Raw genomic sequence first — 16,392 nt, 5'->3', positions numbered from 1 at the left:
TGATTGGTGGGGTACGATACGTGAAGATAAAGCTGAATTGAAGGAGAGTCTGATTGGTGGGGTACGATACGTGAAGATAAAGCTGAATTGAAGGAGAGTCTGATTGGTGGGGTACGATACGTGAAGATAAAGCTGAATTGAAGGAGAGTCTGATTGGTGGGTTACGATACATGAAGATAAAGCTGAATTGAAGGAGAGTCTGATTGGTGGGGTACGATACGTGAAGATAAAGCTGAATTGAAGGAGAGTCTGATTGGTGGGGTACGATACGTGAAGATAAAGCTGAATTGAAGGAGAGTCTGATTGGTGGGGTACGATACGTGAAGATAAAGCTGAATTGAAGGAGAGTCTGATTGGTGGGGTACGATACGTGAAGATAAAGCTGAATTGAAGAAGAGTCTGATTGGTGGGGTACGATACGTGAAGATAAAGCTGAATTGAAGGAGAGTCTGATTGGTGGGTTACGATACATGAAGATAAAGCTGAATTGAAGGAGAGTCTGATTGGTGGGGTACGATACGTGAAGATAAAGCTGAATTGAAGGAGAGTCTGATTGGTGGGGTACGATACGTGAAGATAAAGCTGAATTAAAGGAGAGTCTGATTGGTGGGGTACGATACGTGAAGATAAAGCTGAATTGAAGGAGAGTCTGATTGGTGGGTTACGATACATGAAGATAAAGCTGAATTGAAGGAGAGTCTGATTGGTGGGGTACGATACGTGAAGATAAAGCTGAATTGAAGGAGAGTCTGATTGGTGGGGTACGATACGTGAAGATAAAGCTGAATTGAAGGAGAGTCTGATTGGTGGGGTACGATACGTGAAGATAAAGCTGAATTGAAGGAGAGTCTGATTGGTGGGGTACGATACGTGAAGATAAAGCTGAATTGAAGGAGAGTCTGATTGGTGGGGTACGATACGTGAAGATAAAGCTGAATCGAAGGAGAGTCTGATTGGTGGGGTACGATACGTGAAGATAAAGCTGAATTGAAGGAGAGTCTGATTGGTGGGGTACGATACGTGAAGATAAAGCTGAATTGAAGGAGAGTCTGATTGGTGGGGTACGATACGTGAAGATAAAGCTGAATTGAAGGAGAGTCTGATTGGTGGGGTACGATACGTGAAGATAAAGCTGAATTGAAGGAGAGTCTGATTGGTGGGGTACGATACGTGAAGATAAAGCTGAATTGAAGGAGAGTCTGATTGGTGGGGTACGATACGTGAAGATAAAGCTGAATTGAAGGAGAGTCTGATTGGTGGGGTACGATACGTGAAGATAAAGCTGAATTGAAGGAGAGTCTGATTGGTGGGGTACGATACGTGAAGATAAAGCTGAATTGAAGGAGAGTCTGATTGGTGGGGTACGATACGTGAAGATAAAGCTGAATTGAAGGAGAGTCTGATTGGTGGGGTACGATACGTGAAGATAAAGCTGAATTGAAGGAGAGTCTGATTGGTGGGGTACGATACGTGAAGATAAAGCTGAATTGAAGGAGAGTCTGATTGGTGGGGTACGATACGTGAAGATAAAGCTGAATTGAAGGAGAGTCTGATTGGTGGGGTACGATACGTGAAGATAAAGCTGAATTGAAGGAGAGTCTGATTGGTGGGGTACGATACGTGAAGATAAAGCTGAATTGAAGGAGAGTCTGATTGGTGGGGTACGATACGTGAAGATAAAGCTGAATTGAAGGAGAGTCTGATTGGTGGGGTACGATACGTGAAGATAAAGCTGAATTGAAGGAGAGTCTGATTGGTGGGGTACGATACGTGAAGATAAAGCTGAATTGAAGGAGAGTCTGATTGGTGGGGTACGATACGTGAAGATAAAGCTGAATTGAAGGAGAGTCTGATTGGTGGGGTACGATACGTGAAGATAAAGCTGAATTGAAGGAGAGTCTGATTGGTGGGGTACGATACGTGAAGATAAAGCTGAATTGAAGAAGAGTCTGATTGGTGGGGTACGATACGTGAAGATAAAGCTGAATTGAAGGAGAGTCTGATTGGTGGGGTACGATACGTGAAGATAAAGCTGAATTGAAGGAGAGTCTGATTGGTGGGGTACGATACGTGAAGATAAAGCTGAATTGAAGGAGAGTCTGATTGGTGGGGTACGATACATTGCAACAATGCAATATTTTCTATGTCACTTGCAATTCAAAATAATAATGATTTGTTTTTTTTTTCATGTATAATGTTTATTGTTATATTCTGGATTAGATACATTATTTTATAGATTTCTTTATTTTTTTCTCCAGACCTTGTTTTGTCTGAGGCACGGAAAAGTCACTGTTACGCAGAGCAGTAGCGGAGAGGAAGAACACCTGGAGAAACCTCCAGAATGTTCTCTGACTACAGCAGCAAGAAGAAAAAAAAGAGACATGAAGTCATCTTCAGAGCAGAGATTCTTCACTACATTGAAGTATCTTCTGATGGAAATGAAGTTGATTTGCTTGGACTTGGGGGGGGGGGGGGTCCATGCAAAATACTTTTCAAGGCTCAAGCAGGTAGCAATGACAGTGTTGGCTGTGCCAGCCCCCAGCACCCCCCAGTGGGGAGAGTGTTTAGTTGGCTGTGCCAGCCCCCAGCACCCCCAGTGGGGAGAGTGTTTAGTTGGCTGTGCCAGCCCCCAGCACCCCCAGTGGGGAGAGTGTTTAGTTGGCTGTGCCAGCCCCCAGCACCCCCCAGTGGGGAGAGTGTTTAGTTGGCTGTGCCAGCCCCCAGCACCCCCAGTGGGGAGAGTGTTTAGTTGGCTGTGCCAGCCCCCAGCACCCCCCAGTGGGGAGAGTGTTTAGTTGGCTGTGCCAGCCCCCAGCACCCCCCAGTGGGGAGAGTGTTTAGTTGGCTGTGCCAGCCCCCAGCACCCCCCAGTGGGGAGAGTGTTTAGTTGGCTGTGCCAGCCCCCAGCACCCCCCAGTGGGGAGAGTGTTTAGTTGGCTGTGCCAGCCCCCAGCACCCCCCAGTGGGGAGAGTGTTTAGTTGGCTGTGCCAGCCCCCAGCACCCCCAGTGGGGAGAGTGTTTAGTTGGCTGTGCCAGCCCCCAGCACCCCCCAGTGGGGAGAGTGTTTAGTTGGCTGTGCCAGCCCCCAGCACCCCCCAGTGGGGAGAGTGTTTAGTTGGCTGTGCCAGCCCCCAGCACCCCCCAGTGGGGAGAGTGTTTAGTTGGCTGTGCCAGCCCCCAGCACCCCCCAGTGGGGAGAGTGTTTAGTCATGGAGGCCTCATCATGTGCCCTCATCGTGCCGGGCTCAGTGCAGGAACGCTGACAAACTTGATCTTTCTGAAATGCCACCTGTCCGCAACATACATGTTCTCTGTCTAAAGGGGGGCCACAACAGGATGTAATTTACTACTTGTTACAGGAGATTATATTTCTGTTAAAGTGTCCAGGTCAGGAAGTGTATTTTATGGATAAAAAGTCATTACGTTTGATATTCATAGGACACTTTAGTAGTGCAGTTATTGAATAGTTGTCAGTCATTTTGGTTTACATTCATGCTTGTCATTTATCTTCCCTCACCTACAGATTTTCTGTTTGTGTGATTGAATGAAGTGAAATATAGACAATGTCTGCCACAAAATACTTTTAACCCTTTAAAATGTTACGTTTGTTTTTTTAAAAATCCTGTACAATTACTTTTATCAATGTAAACTGTCTACATTTTAAAAGGAAATGTATTTTGATTTAAATAGTGCCTGATGTGCTTTCTTTCATACAAGAGTCTCTTCAAATCATTTACATGGTTTATAGACCTAACCCACAGCAGGCAGAAAGACATTGCCAAAACGGACTTGAGACTTGACTTAGACTTGGCCCTAAAAGACTTAAGACTTGACTTAGACTCGGCCCTAAAAGACTTGAGACTTGACTTAGACTCGGCCCTAAAAGACTTGAGACTTGACTTAGACTCGGCCCTAAAAGACTTGAGACTTGACTTAGACTTGGCCCTAAAAGACTTGAGACTTGATTTAGACTTGGCCCTAAAAGACTTGAGACTTGACTTAGACTCTGCCCTAAAAGACTTGAGACTTGACTTAGACTCGGCCCTAAAAGACTTGAGACTTGACTTAGACTCGGCCCTAAAAGACTTGAGACTTGACTTAGACTCGGCCCTAAAAGACTTGAGACTTGACTTAGACTTGGCCCTAAAAGACTTGAGACTTGATTTAGACTTGGCCCTAAAAGACTTGAGACTTGACTTAGACTCTGCCCTAAAAGACTTGAGACTTGACTTAGACTCGGCCCTAAAAGACTTGAGACTTGACTTAGACTTGGCCCTAAAAGACTTGACTTGGACTCTACCTCAAAGACTTGTGAACATCTCTGGTGGTACGTTATAGAGGCCTCATCATAGTGTGGCTCAGATGCTGTGTTCTTCAAGCGCCCGCTCCCTTATTGAGGCCAAGAACATAAAGATGACATTCCAATATACTAGAATATCACTTAGAACGCGTGGCCAACACCGGAACCCAGATGCTTCATTCTATGTGGCATGTTAATGTAGAATCTAGATATTGGAACAGAATGGTTTTGGAATCTGTTGTGGTTGTCTGAGTCTTCTGACGAACCAAAGGTTTTCTGAACCCCTCAGACCAGAAGGAGAAGAGCAGACAGGGGGCTTGGAACACAGCCAATTGATCCTGTAAATCCGGATACCTTGGACTCTTATCCATGCTGTCATATCCATACTAGCTAGCATACAACTTGGAATGCATACAGTAGAGCCGAATACATGGCTTCATTCTTAGTATTATTCCAGTCTACATATTGGATCAGAGCCAACAGATGAATTGATATTAAACACACGCGTTCTTCTGTTTGTCTGACAGCTGAGTAGTGGCTCCAAGTACTTCAGTAAACATAACTTGAAAGTACTAATTAAGTAGTGTTTTTTGGTGTATCTGTACTTTACCATTTATATTTTTGACAACTTTTACTTCACTACATTATTAATAAGGATAATAATACATACATACATTATCCCCGACACCCAGAAGTTCATTATCGTATCATTATCGTTTCGAATGCTTAGCAGAATAGGAAAATGGTCCTGGTCACACACTTATCAAGAGAACATCCCTGGTCATCTCTATTGCCTCAGATCTTACAGAGTTTTTTACTAGACACACATGCTTTGTTTGTAAATGATGTCTGAGTGTTGGAGTGTTTCCCCCCTTGCTCTCTGTAAAACATTTAAATTGTGCCGTCTGGTTTTGCTTAATATAATATAAGCACTTTTGAAATTATTTATTCATACTTTTACTTTAGATACTTAAGTGACTTTCACTTTTTTTACTTGAGTCATTTTCTATTAAGCTATTTTACTTTTACTCATGTATGACATTTGGGAACTCCCCCCCCCCCCGCCCCGCCCCGCCTCGCCTCCCCCCCCCCCCCCACTCCCCCCCTCCCCCACCACTGCAGCTGAGAACACGTGTGGCGGTACGTTGAGAGGGTCCAGTGGGATCATCTCCAGCCCTGAATTCCTCAGTGACCTGTCCAACGCTGGGGAATGTAAGTGGACGGTGCTGGCTGACCCCGGAGACACCATCTCACTGGTGTTCACTGACTTCCAGATAGAGGACAAGCACGGCTCTCTGGAGATAGAAGGATCAGAGCCGCCCAGTATCTGGTGAGTGGATTTGTTTATGTTTTTTTTTTAAAAATGTAATAACACTTTAAAAACTAAAGCCAACTGATGTAATAAAAATAATTATAATTAGGTGAGTTTTTATCTTTCTCCTGTTTCACACATATATACAAGTGTGTTTTATACTCGTGAAAAAGGAAATGTGATTTTTGTTGTTGTTGTTGCATATGGGGTCACGGTCAGGGGGTCTGCCGTTGTCAACGGCTACCCTGGAGAAATGTAGGGTTAAGTGCCTTGCTCAAGGGCACGTCGACAGATCTCTTCACTTTGGTTATACCTATAATGTGTTTTTGAGAAACACAACTGTCTGGAGGTAGAAATATCACAGTCACACAGTGTTATTACTTGACCCTGCTGGTCATCTACGGACATTTGAACATCTTGGCCATGTTCTGTTAAAAGCCAGAAGAGCCAGAAGAGGACTGGCCACCCCACATAGCCTGGTTGCTCTCTAGGTTTCTTCCTAGGTTCTGGCCTTTCTAGGGAGTTTTTCCTAGCCATCGTGCTTCTACACCTGCATTGCTTGCTGTTTCGGGGTTTTAGGCTGGTGTTTCTGTACAGCACTTTGAGATATCAGCTGATGTACGAAGGGCTATATAAATACATTTGAATTTGATTGAGAGTATCTGGTGAGTCAGGATTCCTGAATATCTGCAGTACCAGTCAAAAGTTTGGACACACCTACTCATTCCAGGGTTTTTCTTTATTTGTACTATTTTCTACATTGTAGAATAATAGTGAAGACATTAAAACTATGAAATAACACATATGGAATCATGTAATAACCAACACATTTTTGTTGTTGTATATTTGAGATTCTTAAAAGCAACCACCGTTTGCCTTGATGACAGTTTTGCACACTCTTGGCATTCTCTCTGAGAAATACAGGTTCACTCTATCCAATCAGAACAACAGGATCAACGTAAAGCCCGCCTTTCTCTTAACCGACAGCCAGTTGAGTTATATGGACCACGTAGAACCTCGGACACGACTGACATGAGAAAGATCCTGGCAACATAAACGTTTTTCTTTTTCTTCTTTAGATCACGGAAAATTACAACAACTAAAAATAACTCTGATCATAAATCGGATTCAGATAATTGTCCGTATTCGTTACGACACTGATTTTGTCCGACTACTAGGCACACCCCACTACAGACGTTTTTGTGAGAAGACCGTATTTTCGGGATGTCTCCTGGTCTGACAAACAGCGCTGGTAGCTTTGCAACTTTCCACCCCAGATGCGGAAGGGCGACATAGGAGGATGTTGTGGATTTAGAAACAGCCCATGCAAACAAATATCTCTAGTTTAAACAAATATCTCTAGTTTAAACAGATATCTCTAGTTTTAATCAGATATCTCTAGTTTTAACAGATATCTCTAGTTTTAACAGATATCTCTAGTTTTAACAGATATCTCTAGTTTTAACAGATATCTCTAGTTTTAAACAGATATCTCTAGTTTTAACAGATATCTCTAGTTTAAACAGATATCTCTAGTTTAAACAGATATCTCTAGTTTTAACAGATATCTCTAGTTTTAACAGATATCTCTAGTTTAAACAGATATCTCTAGTTTTAACAGATATCTCTAGTTTTAACAGATATCTCTAGTTTAAACAGATATCTCTAGTTTTAACAGATATCTCTAGTTTTAAACAGATATCTCTAGTTTTAACAGATATCTCTAGTTTAAACAGATATCTCTAGTTTTAACAGATATCTCTAGTTTAAACAGATATCTCTAGTTTTAAACAGATATCTCTAGTTTTAACAGATATCTCTAGTTTTAACAGATATCTCTAGTTTTAAACAGATATCTCTAGTTTTAACAGATATCTCTAGTTTTAACAGATATCTCTAGTTTTAAACAGATATCTCTAGTTTTAACAGATATCTCTAGTTTTAACAGATATCTCTAGTTTTAAACAGATATCTCTAGTTTTAACAGATATCTCTAGTTTAAACAGATATCTCTAGTTTTAAACAGATATCTCTAGTTTTAAACAGATATCTCTAGTTTTAACAGATATCTCTAGTTTAAACAGATATCTCTAGTTTTAACAGATATCTCTAGTTTTAACAGATATCTCTAGTTTTAAACAGATATCTCTAGTTTTAACAGATATCTCTAGTTTTAACAGATATCTCTAGATTAAACAGATATCTCTAGTTTTAAACAGATATCTCTAGTTTTAACAGATATCTCTAGTTTAAACAGATATCTCTAGTTTTAACAGATATCTCTAGTTTTAACAGATATCTCTAGTTTTAAACAGATATCTCTAGTTTTAACAGATATCTCTAGTTTTAACAGATATCTCTAGTTTTAACAGATATCTCTAGTTTAGACAGATATCTCTAGTTTTAAACAGATATCTCTAGTTTAAACAGATGTCTCTAGTTTTAAACAGATATCTCTAGTTTTAACAGATATCTCTAGTTTTAACAGATATCTCTAGTTTTAAACAGATATCTCTAGTTTTAACAGATATCTCTAGTTTTAAACAGATATCTCTAGTTTTAACAGATATCTCTAGTTTTAAACAGATATCTCTAGTTTTAACAGATATCGCTAGTTTTAACAGATATCTCTAGTTTTAACAGATATCTCTTGTTTTAACAGATATCTCTAGTTTTAACAGATATCTCTAGTTTTAACAGATCAGATATCTCTAGTTTTAACAGATATCTCTAGTTTTAACAGATATCTCTAGTTTAAACAGATATCTCTAGTTTTAAACAGATATCTCTAGTTTTAACAGATATCTCTAGTTTTAAACAGATATCTCTAGTTTTAACAGATATCTCTAGTTTAAACAGATATCTCTAGTTTTAAACAGATATCTCTAGTTTTAAACAGATATCTCTAGTTTTAACAGATATCTCTAGTTTAAACAGATATCTCTAGTTTTAACAGATATCTCTAGTTTTAACAGATATCTCTAGTTTTAAACAGATATCTCTAGTTTTAACAGATATCTCTAGTTTTAACAGATATCTCTAGTTTAAACAGATATCTATAGTTTTAAACAGATATCTCTAGTTTTAACAGATATCTCTAGTTTAAACAGATATCTCTAGTTTTAACAGATATCTCTAGTTTTAACAGATGTCTCTAGTTTTAACAGATGTCTCTAGTTTAAACAGATATCTCTAGTTTAAACAGATATCTCTAGTTTTAACAGATATCTCTAGTTTTAACAGATATCTCTAGTTTTAACAGATATCTCTAGTTTTAAACAGATATCTCTAGTTTAAACAGATATCTCTAGTTTTAACAGATATCTCTAGTTTTAACAGATATCTCTAGTTTTAAACAGATATCTCTAGTTTTAACAGATATCTCTAGTTTTAAACAGATATCTCTAGTTTTAACAGATATCTCTAGTTTTAACAGATATCTCTAGTTTTAAACAGATATCTCTAGTTTTAAACAGATATCTCTAGTTTTAATAGATATCTCTAGTTTTAACAGATATCTCTAGTTATCTCAGCATTTACTGCCCAGCCCCCCTAGACCTTTCCTCTCTAAGTTATTACCTACCCAGTCCCCAAGCCCTAGACCTTTCCTCTCTAAGTTATTACCTATCCAGTCCCCAAGCCCTAGACCTTTCCTCTCTAAGTTATTGCCTATCATGTCCCCAAACTCTAGACCTTTCCTCTCTAAGTTATTACCTATCCAGTCCCCAAGCCCTAGACCTTTCCTCTCTAAGTTATAACCCTACCCAGTCCCCAAGCCCTAGACCTTTCCTCTCTAAATTATTGCCTATCCAGCCCCCAAGCCTGTTCCTCTCTAAGTTATAACCCTACCCAGTCCCCAAGCCCTAGACCTTTCCTCTCTAAGTTATTGCCTACCCAGTCCCCAAGCCCTAGACCTTTCCTCTCTAAGCTATAACCTACCCAGTCCCCAAGCCCTAGACCTTTCCTCTCTAAGTTGTTACCTATCCAGTCCCCAAGCCCTAGACCTTTCCTCTCTAAGTTATTACCTACCCAGTCCCCAAGCCCTAGACCTTCCCTCTCTAAGTTATTACCCTAACCAGTCCCCAAGCCCTAGACCATTCCTCTCTAAGTTATAACCCTACCCAGTCCCCAAGCCCTAGATGTTTCCTCTCTATATTATAACCCTACCCAGTCCCCAAGCCCTAGACATTTCCTCTCTAAGTTATTACCTACTCAGTCCCCAACCCCTAGACCTTTCCTCTCTAAGTTATTGCCTACACAGTCCCCAACCCCTAGACCTTTCCTCTCTAAGTTATTGCCTACACAGTCCCCAAGCCCTAGACCTTGAAGAGTTCACTGTGCAGCCAGGAATGCAGACATTTCAGAGTGGCTCAGTAATTCCCTATCTAGTGCGCTACTTTTGACCAAGGCTCCCTGTAAAGGGGTTAAAGTGCCAGTTGGGACGCGGCCGTTGAGTGTCTCAGTAACCTAATGCTTTTTTTTTCATTCTTCCTACAATATTTGTGTCATTTAGATTTCAGTAAAAATGGCTCAGTGTGCAGAAAAGGTCACGTTATGTGAAATCAATTACCTTCTAAACTCCCAGAGGAACACCCTATTTCTTCCACTGACAGGATGGATTAGAAAAGCTCTTAGTATTTCTGAATTCACAAAGTAATTTTCTCTGACTGTACAGATCGAGGGAAATGTTGTACACATGTGACTCAACACCTGGATTCGGTCTTATGTGGTAACATTTTAATTATTATTATTTCTTTTTTTACATTGGATAAAAGTAGATACTGAGAGCTACAAAATGGTGTATCATACACTACAGTTGAGGAACAATGGGAAAGTAATTCTGCTCTGAAAGTTGATAAACTTGTAAACTCACGTTGGAGAAAAGGGTCTTTGAATGTTTTGGTACCTAATAGAGAGCTTTCCTTTGTCTACACCCATTCAGCGTTGTTCACGCCCTCTTAAGCCTTTAGCCCCACCCATTTAACATTGTTCACGCCCTCTTAAGCCTTTAGCCCCACCCATTCAGCATTGTTCACGCCCTCTTAAGCCTTTAGCCCCACCCATCTCTTTAAGGATTCACATGAGGTCATGTGATAAAGATTTAAAGTGGTAGTAGCCTACAATGAGGAAAAATTCCAGGTCGACAGAAAGTGTCCAAATAAAAATATGTTATAAATATTAGATGATGCTTACCCAGATACACTTGTCTAAATTGATGGGTCATGTGGAATAAATGCTATAACCCCGAGCGGTGGAAAAAATAATACATTGTCATACTTGAGTAAAAGTATAATTCATTTAAATTCCTTATATTAAACCAGACTGCACAAAAAAATATATATATATTGACGGATAGCCTGGGGCACAATGTACTTAAATATCAAAAGTAAAAATAAACAATTTCAACTTCCTGATATTAAGCAAATCAGACAGCATAATTGATTTTTTTATTTTATTGATGGGTAGCCAGGGGCAACACTCCAACACTCAGACATCATTTACAAACAAAGCATTTGTGTTTAGTGAGTCCTCCAGGTCAGAGGCAGTAGGGATGGACCAGGGATGTCCTCTGTTTAGTGAGTCCTCCAGATCAGAGGCAGTAGGGATGACCAGGGATGTTCTCTGTTTAGTGAGTCCTCCAGATCAGAGGCAGTAGAGATGACCAGGGATGTTCTCTGTTTAGTGAGTCCTCCAGATCAGAGGCAGTAGAGATGACCAGGGATGTTCTCTGTTTAGTGAGTCCTCCAGATCAGAGGCAGTAGGGATGACCAGGGATGTTCTCTGTTTAGGGAGTCCTCCAGATCAGAGGCAGTAGGGATGACCAGGGATGTTCTCTGTTTAGTGAGTCCTCCAGATCAGAGACAGTAGAGGTGACCAGGGATGTTCTCTGTTTAGTGAGTCCTCCAGATCAGAGGCAGTAGGGATGACCAGGGATGTTCTCTGTTTAGTGAGTCCTCCAGATCAGAGGCAGTAGGGATGACCAGGGATGTTCTCTGTTTAGGGAGTCCTCTAGATCAGAGGCAGTAGGAATGACCAAGGATGTTCTCTGTTTAGTGAGTCCTCCAGATCAGAGGCAGTAGGGATGACGAGGGATGTTCTCTGTTTAGTGAGTCCTCCAGATCAGAGGCAGTAGGGATGGACCAGGGATGGTCTCTGTTTAGTGAGTCCTCCAGATCAGAGGCAGTAGGGATGACCAGGGATGTTCTCTGTTTAGTGAGTCCTCCAGATCAGAGACAATAGGGATGACCAGGGATGTTCTCTGTTTAGTGAGTCCTCCAGATCAGAGGCAGTAGGGATGACCAGGGAGTGACCACACTCTTGATAAGTGATTGAATTAGACAATTTTCCTGGTCAAAATGTAACCTGATACTTTTGAGTGTTAAAGAAAATGTCTGGAGTAAAAAGTACATTACTTTCTTTACGAATGTAGTGAGGTAAAAGATGTCAAAAATATGAATAGTAAAGTAATGTACAAATAACAACAACAAATAATGACTTAAGTGGTACTTTAAAGTGTTTTTACACCTCCGCCCAAAAGCCTTCACACCAGTACATTAACATACTTGATATACTGTTACACACACACTTATCACAAAGTATTCCATACGTAAGTTAATTAAAAGGCCATGCAACCTGAGTTGAAACCTCAGGGAGGTGCACATGTGCAGTACAGAAACAGATGCATGCGCCATATATTTAAGTGGTGGACACTTGATACGGTCACATGATATTGTTGTGGTATGTCACACGTATACATATTGCAAAGAAAAAGCCATATCTCAGACTAGCCTATGAATACAAAATATTAAGATGGGCAAAAGAACACAGACACTGGACAGAAGAACTCTGCCTAGAAGGCCAGCATCCCGGAGTCACCTCTTCACTGTTGACGTTGAGACTGGTGTTTTGAAGGGTACTCTTTAATGAAGCTGCCAGTTGAGGACTTGTCTGTTTCTCAAAGTAGACACGCTAATGTACTTGTCCTCTTGTTCAGTTGTGCACCGGGGCCTCCCACTCCTCTTTCTATTCTGGGTAGAGCCAGTTTGCGCTGTTCTGTGAAGGGAGTAGTACACAGCGTTGTACGAGATCTTCAGTTTCTTGGCAATTTCTCGCATGGAATAGACTTCATTTCTCAGAACACGAATAGACTAACGAGTTTCAGAAGAAAGTTATTTGTTTTTGGCCATTTTGAGCCTGTAATCGAACCCACAAATGCTGATGCTCCAGATACTCAACTAGTCTAAAGAAGGACGGTTTTATTGCTTTTTTAATCAGCAAAACTTTACTGAAAAAGCACACCATGCAATAATCTAAGTACAGCGCTCAGACAACAAAACAAGCCATATCCATATTCATGTTGTGGAGTCGACAGAAGTCAGAAATAGCATTATAAATATTAACTTACCTTTGATGATCTTCATTAGAATGCACTCCCAGGAATCCCAGTTCCACAATAAATGTTTGTTTTGTTCGATAAAGTCCAAGATTTATGTCCAAATACCTCCTTTTTGTTGGCGCGTTTAGGTCCAAAATCCAAATTCATGACGCGCAGGCCAAACGAAAAGTCAACAAATTCTATTACAGTTCGTAGAAACATGTCAAACGATGTATAGAATCAATCTTTAGGATGTTTTAAACATAAACCTTCAATAATGTTTCAACCGGAGAATTCCTTTGTCTGTAGAAATGCAATGGAATGCAGCTTACTCTCATGGGGGCGCGCCTGAGTGAGCTCGTGGCCTCTCTGCCAGAACCCTGAGTCAATCAGCTCTTATTCCCTCATCCTTCACAGCAGGAGCATCAAACAAGGTTCCAAAGACAGTTGACAGTGGAAGCCATAGGAAGTACAATATGACACTGTATATTGGAAACCTACAAACCTCAGATTTCCCACTTCCTGGTTGGATTTTTTTCTCAGGTTTTTGCCTGCCATATGAGTTCTGTTATACTCACAGATATCATTCAAACAGTTTTAGAAACTTCAGAGTGTTTTCTATCCAAATCTACTAATACTATGCATATCATATAACTAGCAATGGGAAATGGCGTTCTGAGAAAACATCACTAACGTTACACACACTTCATAAGTTAATGTTAGCTAGCAAGCCAGCCATCGAACTCCAGCTGGCTAGCTAACAGCAAGCTTTAACTTACAGTGAAAACAACTATCAGACAAAATTAGAAAGGTATAATATCTAAATCTGTAAATTCTGACCTGTGTACATGGAAGAAAGCTTCACGGCAGACTGAAACCCATTGGATAAGACACCCTGTGTTGTTTCTGTTTAGTTCGCCCAGCTTGTTTGGCCCGTTGTGTTCCACTGATTTCAAAACGTGTTATGAAATGAGAGAGAGAGAGTCAGCGTGGCACGATCGTCATCCAGAAAGTAGTCCATCACTACCTTCTTCTCCACTCACGTTTGTCGATAGCGTTTGTCGATAAATTCAGAGCAGCAATGTTTGTAGTTATTTGTAGCTCTCCATGGCTAACGTTATAACATAACGTAATATCTATACAAAAACACTGTAATAGAAAGGATTATCTACGCATTACGAGCAGCTCATTTTATAGACACAAGATGCAACACCGTAGACCAATCCAAACTCATCTCTCGGCACGTCCAGCCCACTCTTTATCTCAGCCAATCATGGCTAGTGGGAAGGTTGCTCTCTTTTTCTGTGGCTAAACCAACTAAACTTTTATTCGTATTTACAGATTATATATTTTTTTACGTTCAAAAGGCTCTCCTGTGAAGTCGTGACTTGCGACTTACGCCTAGTGTCCCGTATCGGGTCACATACGTAGTGTTGAAGAGGAAACAGAGAAACACTGTCAGTGTTAAAAAAAGACAAATAGACAAGAGTTTGATTGGATGGAATCTACATACCATACAAGGATAACAGGATGAATGTCATCAAAATGACTCGAACTCAAACGTGTTGTGTCTTGACTATCATTAATGTGATGGTTATTTTTTTAATAAAATAATTACATACCCAGTTAAATTATTACTCGATTAAATTACTCATGTAACAATTCATTAAGTAGTAATCTGGGGCACCATGGAAAAAAGTTATTTAACGATTTACTATCTCTCGACTAAACTCTAAAGATATAAATATCTCTTACATCAGTCACAGTCAATTCATGAATTCTTATTTTACCGTCAATCTCGTTCTGAATGTCGTCCTTGGATATCTGCACAAACCCTAGCATAAATTATGAATCAGCAATATACAAATTGGCTTAATTATTTATTTACTAACTAACTAACTCAATAATCACACAGATTAAATAAACACACTAACAGAATAGCTTACACATTGATTACTACAGTTTTGTGGCCAAAAGTTTTGAGAATGACACAAATATTAATTTTCACAAAGTCTGCTGCCTCAGTTTGTATGATGGCAATTTGCATATATTCCAGAATGCCAGTAAGATTGCACCTGAATCAACCATTTATCGGATCATCAAGAACTTCAAGGAGAGCGGTTCAATTGTTGTGAAGAAGGCGTCAGGCCGCCCAAGAAAGTCCAGCAAGCGCCAGGACCGTCTCCTAAAGTTGATTCAGCTGCGGGTTCGGGGCACCACCAGTACAGAGCTTACTCGGGAATGGCAGCAGACAGGTGTGAGTGTATCTGCACGCACAGTGAGGCGAAGACTTTTGGAGGATGGCCTGGTGTCAAGAAGGGCAGCAAAGAAGACACTTCTCTCCAGGAAAAACATCATCGACAGACTGATATTCTGCAAAAATAAATCAAATCAAATGTATTTATAAAGCCCTTCGTACATCAGCTGATATCTCAAAGTGCTGTACAGAAACGCAGCCTAAAACCCCCAAACAGCAAGCAATGCAGGTGTAGAAGCACGGTGGCTAGGAAAAACTCCCTAGAAAGGCCAAAACCTAGGAAGAAACCTAGAGAGGAACCAGGCTATGAGGGTGGCCAGTCCTCTTCTGGCTGTGCCGGGTGGAGATTATAACAGAACATGGCCAAGATGTTCAAATGTTCATAAATGAACAGCATGGTCGAATAATAAGGCAGAACAGTTGAAACTGGAGCAGCAGCACGGCCAGGTGGACTGGGGACAGCAAGGAGTCATCATGTCAGGTAGTCCTGGGACATGGTCCTAGGGCTCTGGTCAGTTGAAACTGGAGCAGCAGCACGGCCAGGTGGACTGGGGACAGCAAGGAGTCATCATGTCAGGTAGTCCTGGGACATGGTCCTAGGGCTCAGGTCCTCCGAGAGAGAGAAAGAAAGAGAGAAGGAGAGAATTAGAGAATGCACATTTAGATTCACACAGGACACCGAATAGGACAGGAGAAGTACTCCAGATATAACAAACTGACCCTAGCCCCCCGACACATAAACTACTGCAGCATAAATACTGGAGGCTGAGACAGGAGGGGTCAGGAGACACTGTGGCCCCATCCGAGGACACCCCCGGACAGGGCCAAACAGGAAGGATATAACCCCACCCACTTTGCCAAAGCACAGCCCCCACACCACTAGAGGGATATCTTCAACCACCAACTTACCATCCTGAGACAAGGCTGAGTATAGCCCACAAAGATCTCCGCCACGGCACAACCCAAGGGGGGGGGGGGGGGGGGGGGCGCGCCAACCCAGACAGGATGACCACATCACTGTTCCATAACTGTTCCTACCAGTCATTACTGTGATGCTCATACCAGACATTACTGTGATGTTCCTACCAGTCATTACTGTGATGTTCCTACCAGTCATAACTGTGATGTTCCTACCAGTCATTACTGT

The 16,392-nt window shown here is 41.1% G+C and overlaps 1 protein-coding gene across 1 annotated transcript in view; it reads left to right on the top strand.

Moving 5' to 3' along the window:
* LOC139405583 (CUB and sushi domain-containing protein 3-like) overlaps positions 1-16,392 on the top strand; it is a 493,337-nt gene that overhangs the window by 74,334 nt on the left and 402,611 nt on the right. Inside the window, exon 3 of the mRNA XM_071147995.1 lies at positions 5,424-5,631. Within this exon, the coding sequence (XP_071004096.1) occupies positions 5,424-5,631 (208 nt within the window). The remainder of the gene's footprint in view (positions 1-5,423; positions 5,632-16,392) is intronic.

This window comes from Oncorhynchus clarkii, chromosome 3 (genome assembly GCF_045791955.1).
Source record: "Oncorhynchus clarkii lewisi isolate Uvic-CL-2024 chromosome 3, UVic_Ocla_1.0, whole genome shotgun sequence".
Taxonomy (NCBI): Eukaryota; Metazoa; Chordata; class Actinopteri; order Salmoniformes; family Salmonidae; genus Oncorhynchus; species Oncorhynchus clarkii.
Note: the sequence above shows the minus strand (reverse complement) of the source record. Positions and strands in the feature narration are given on the sequence as shown.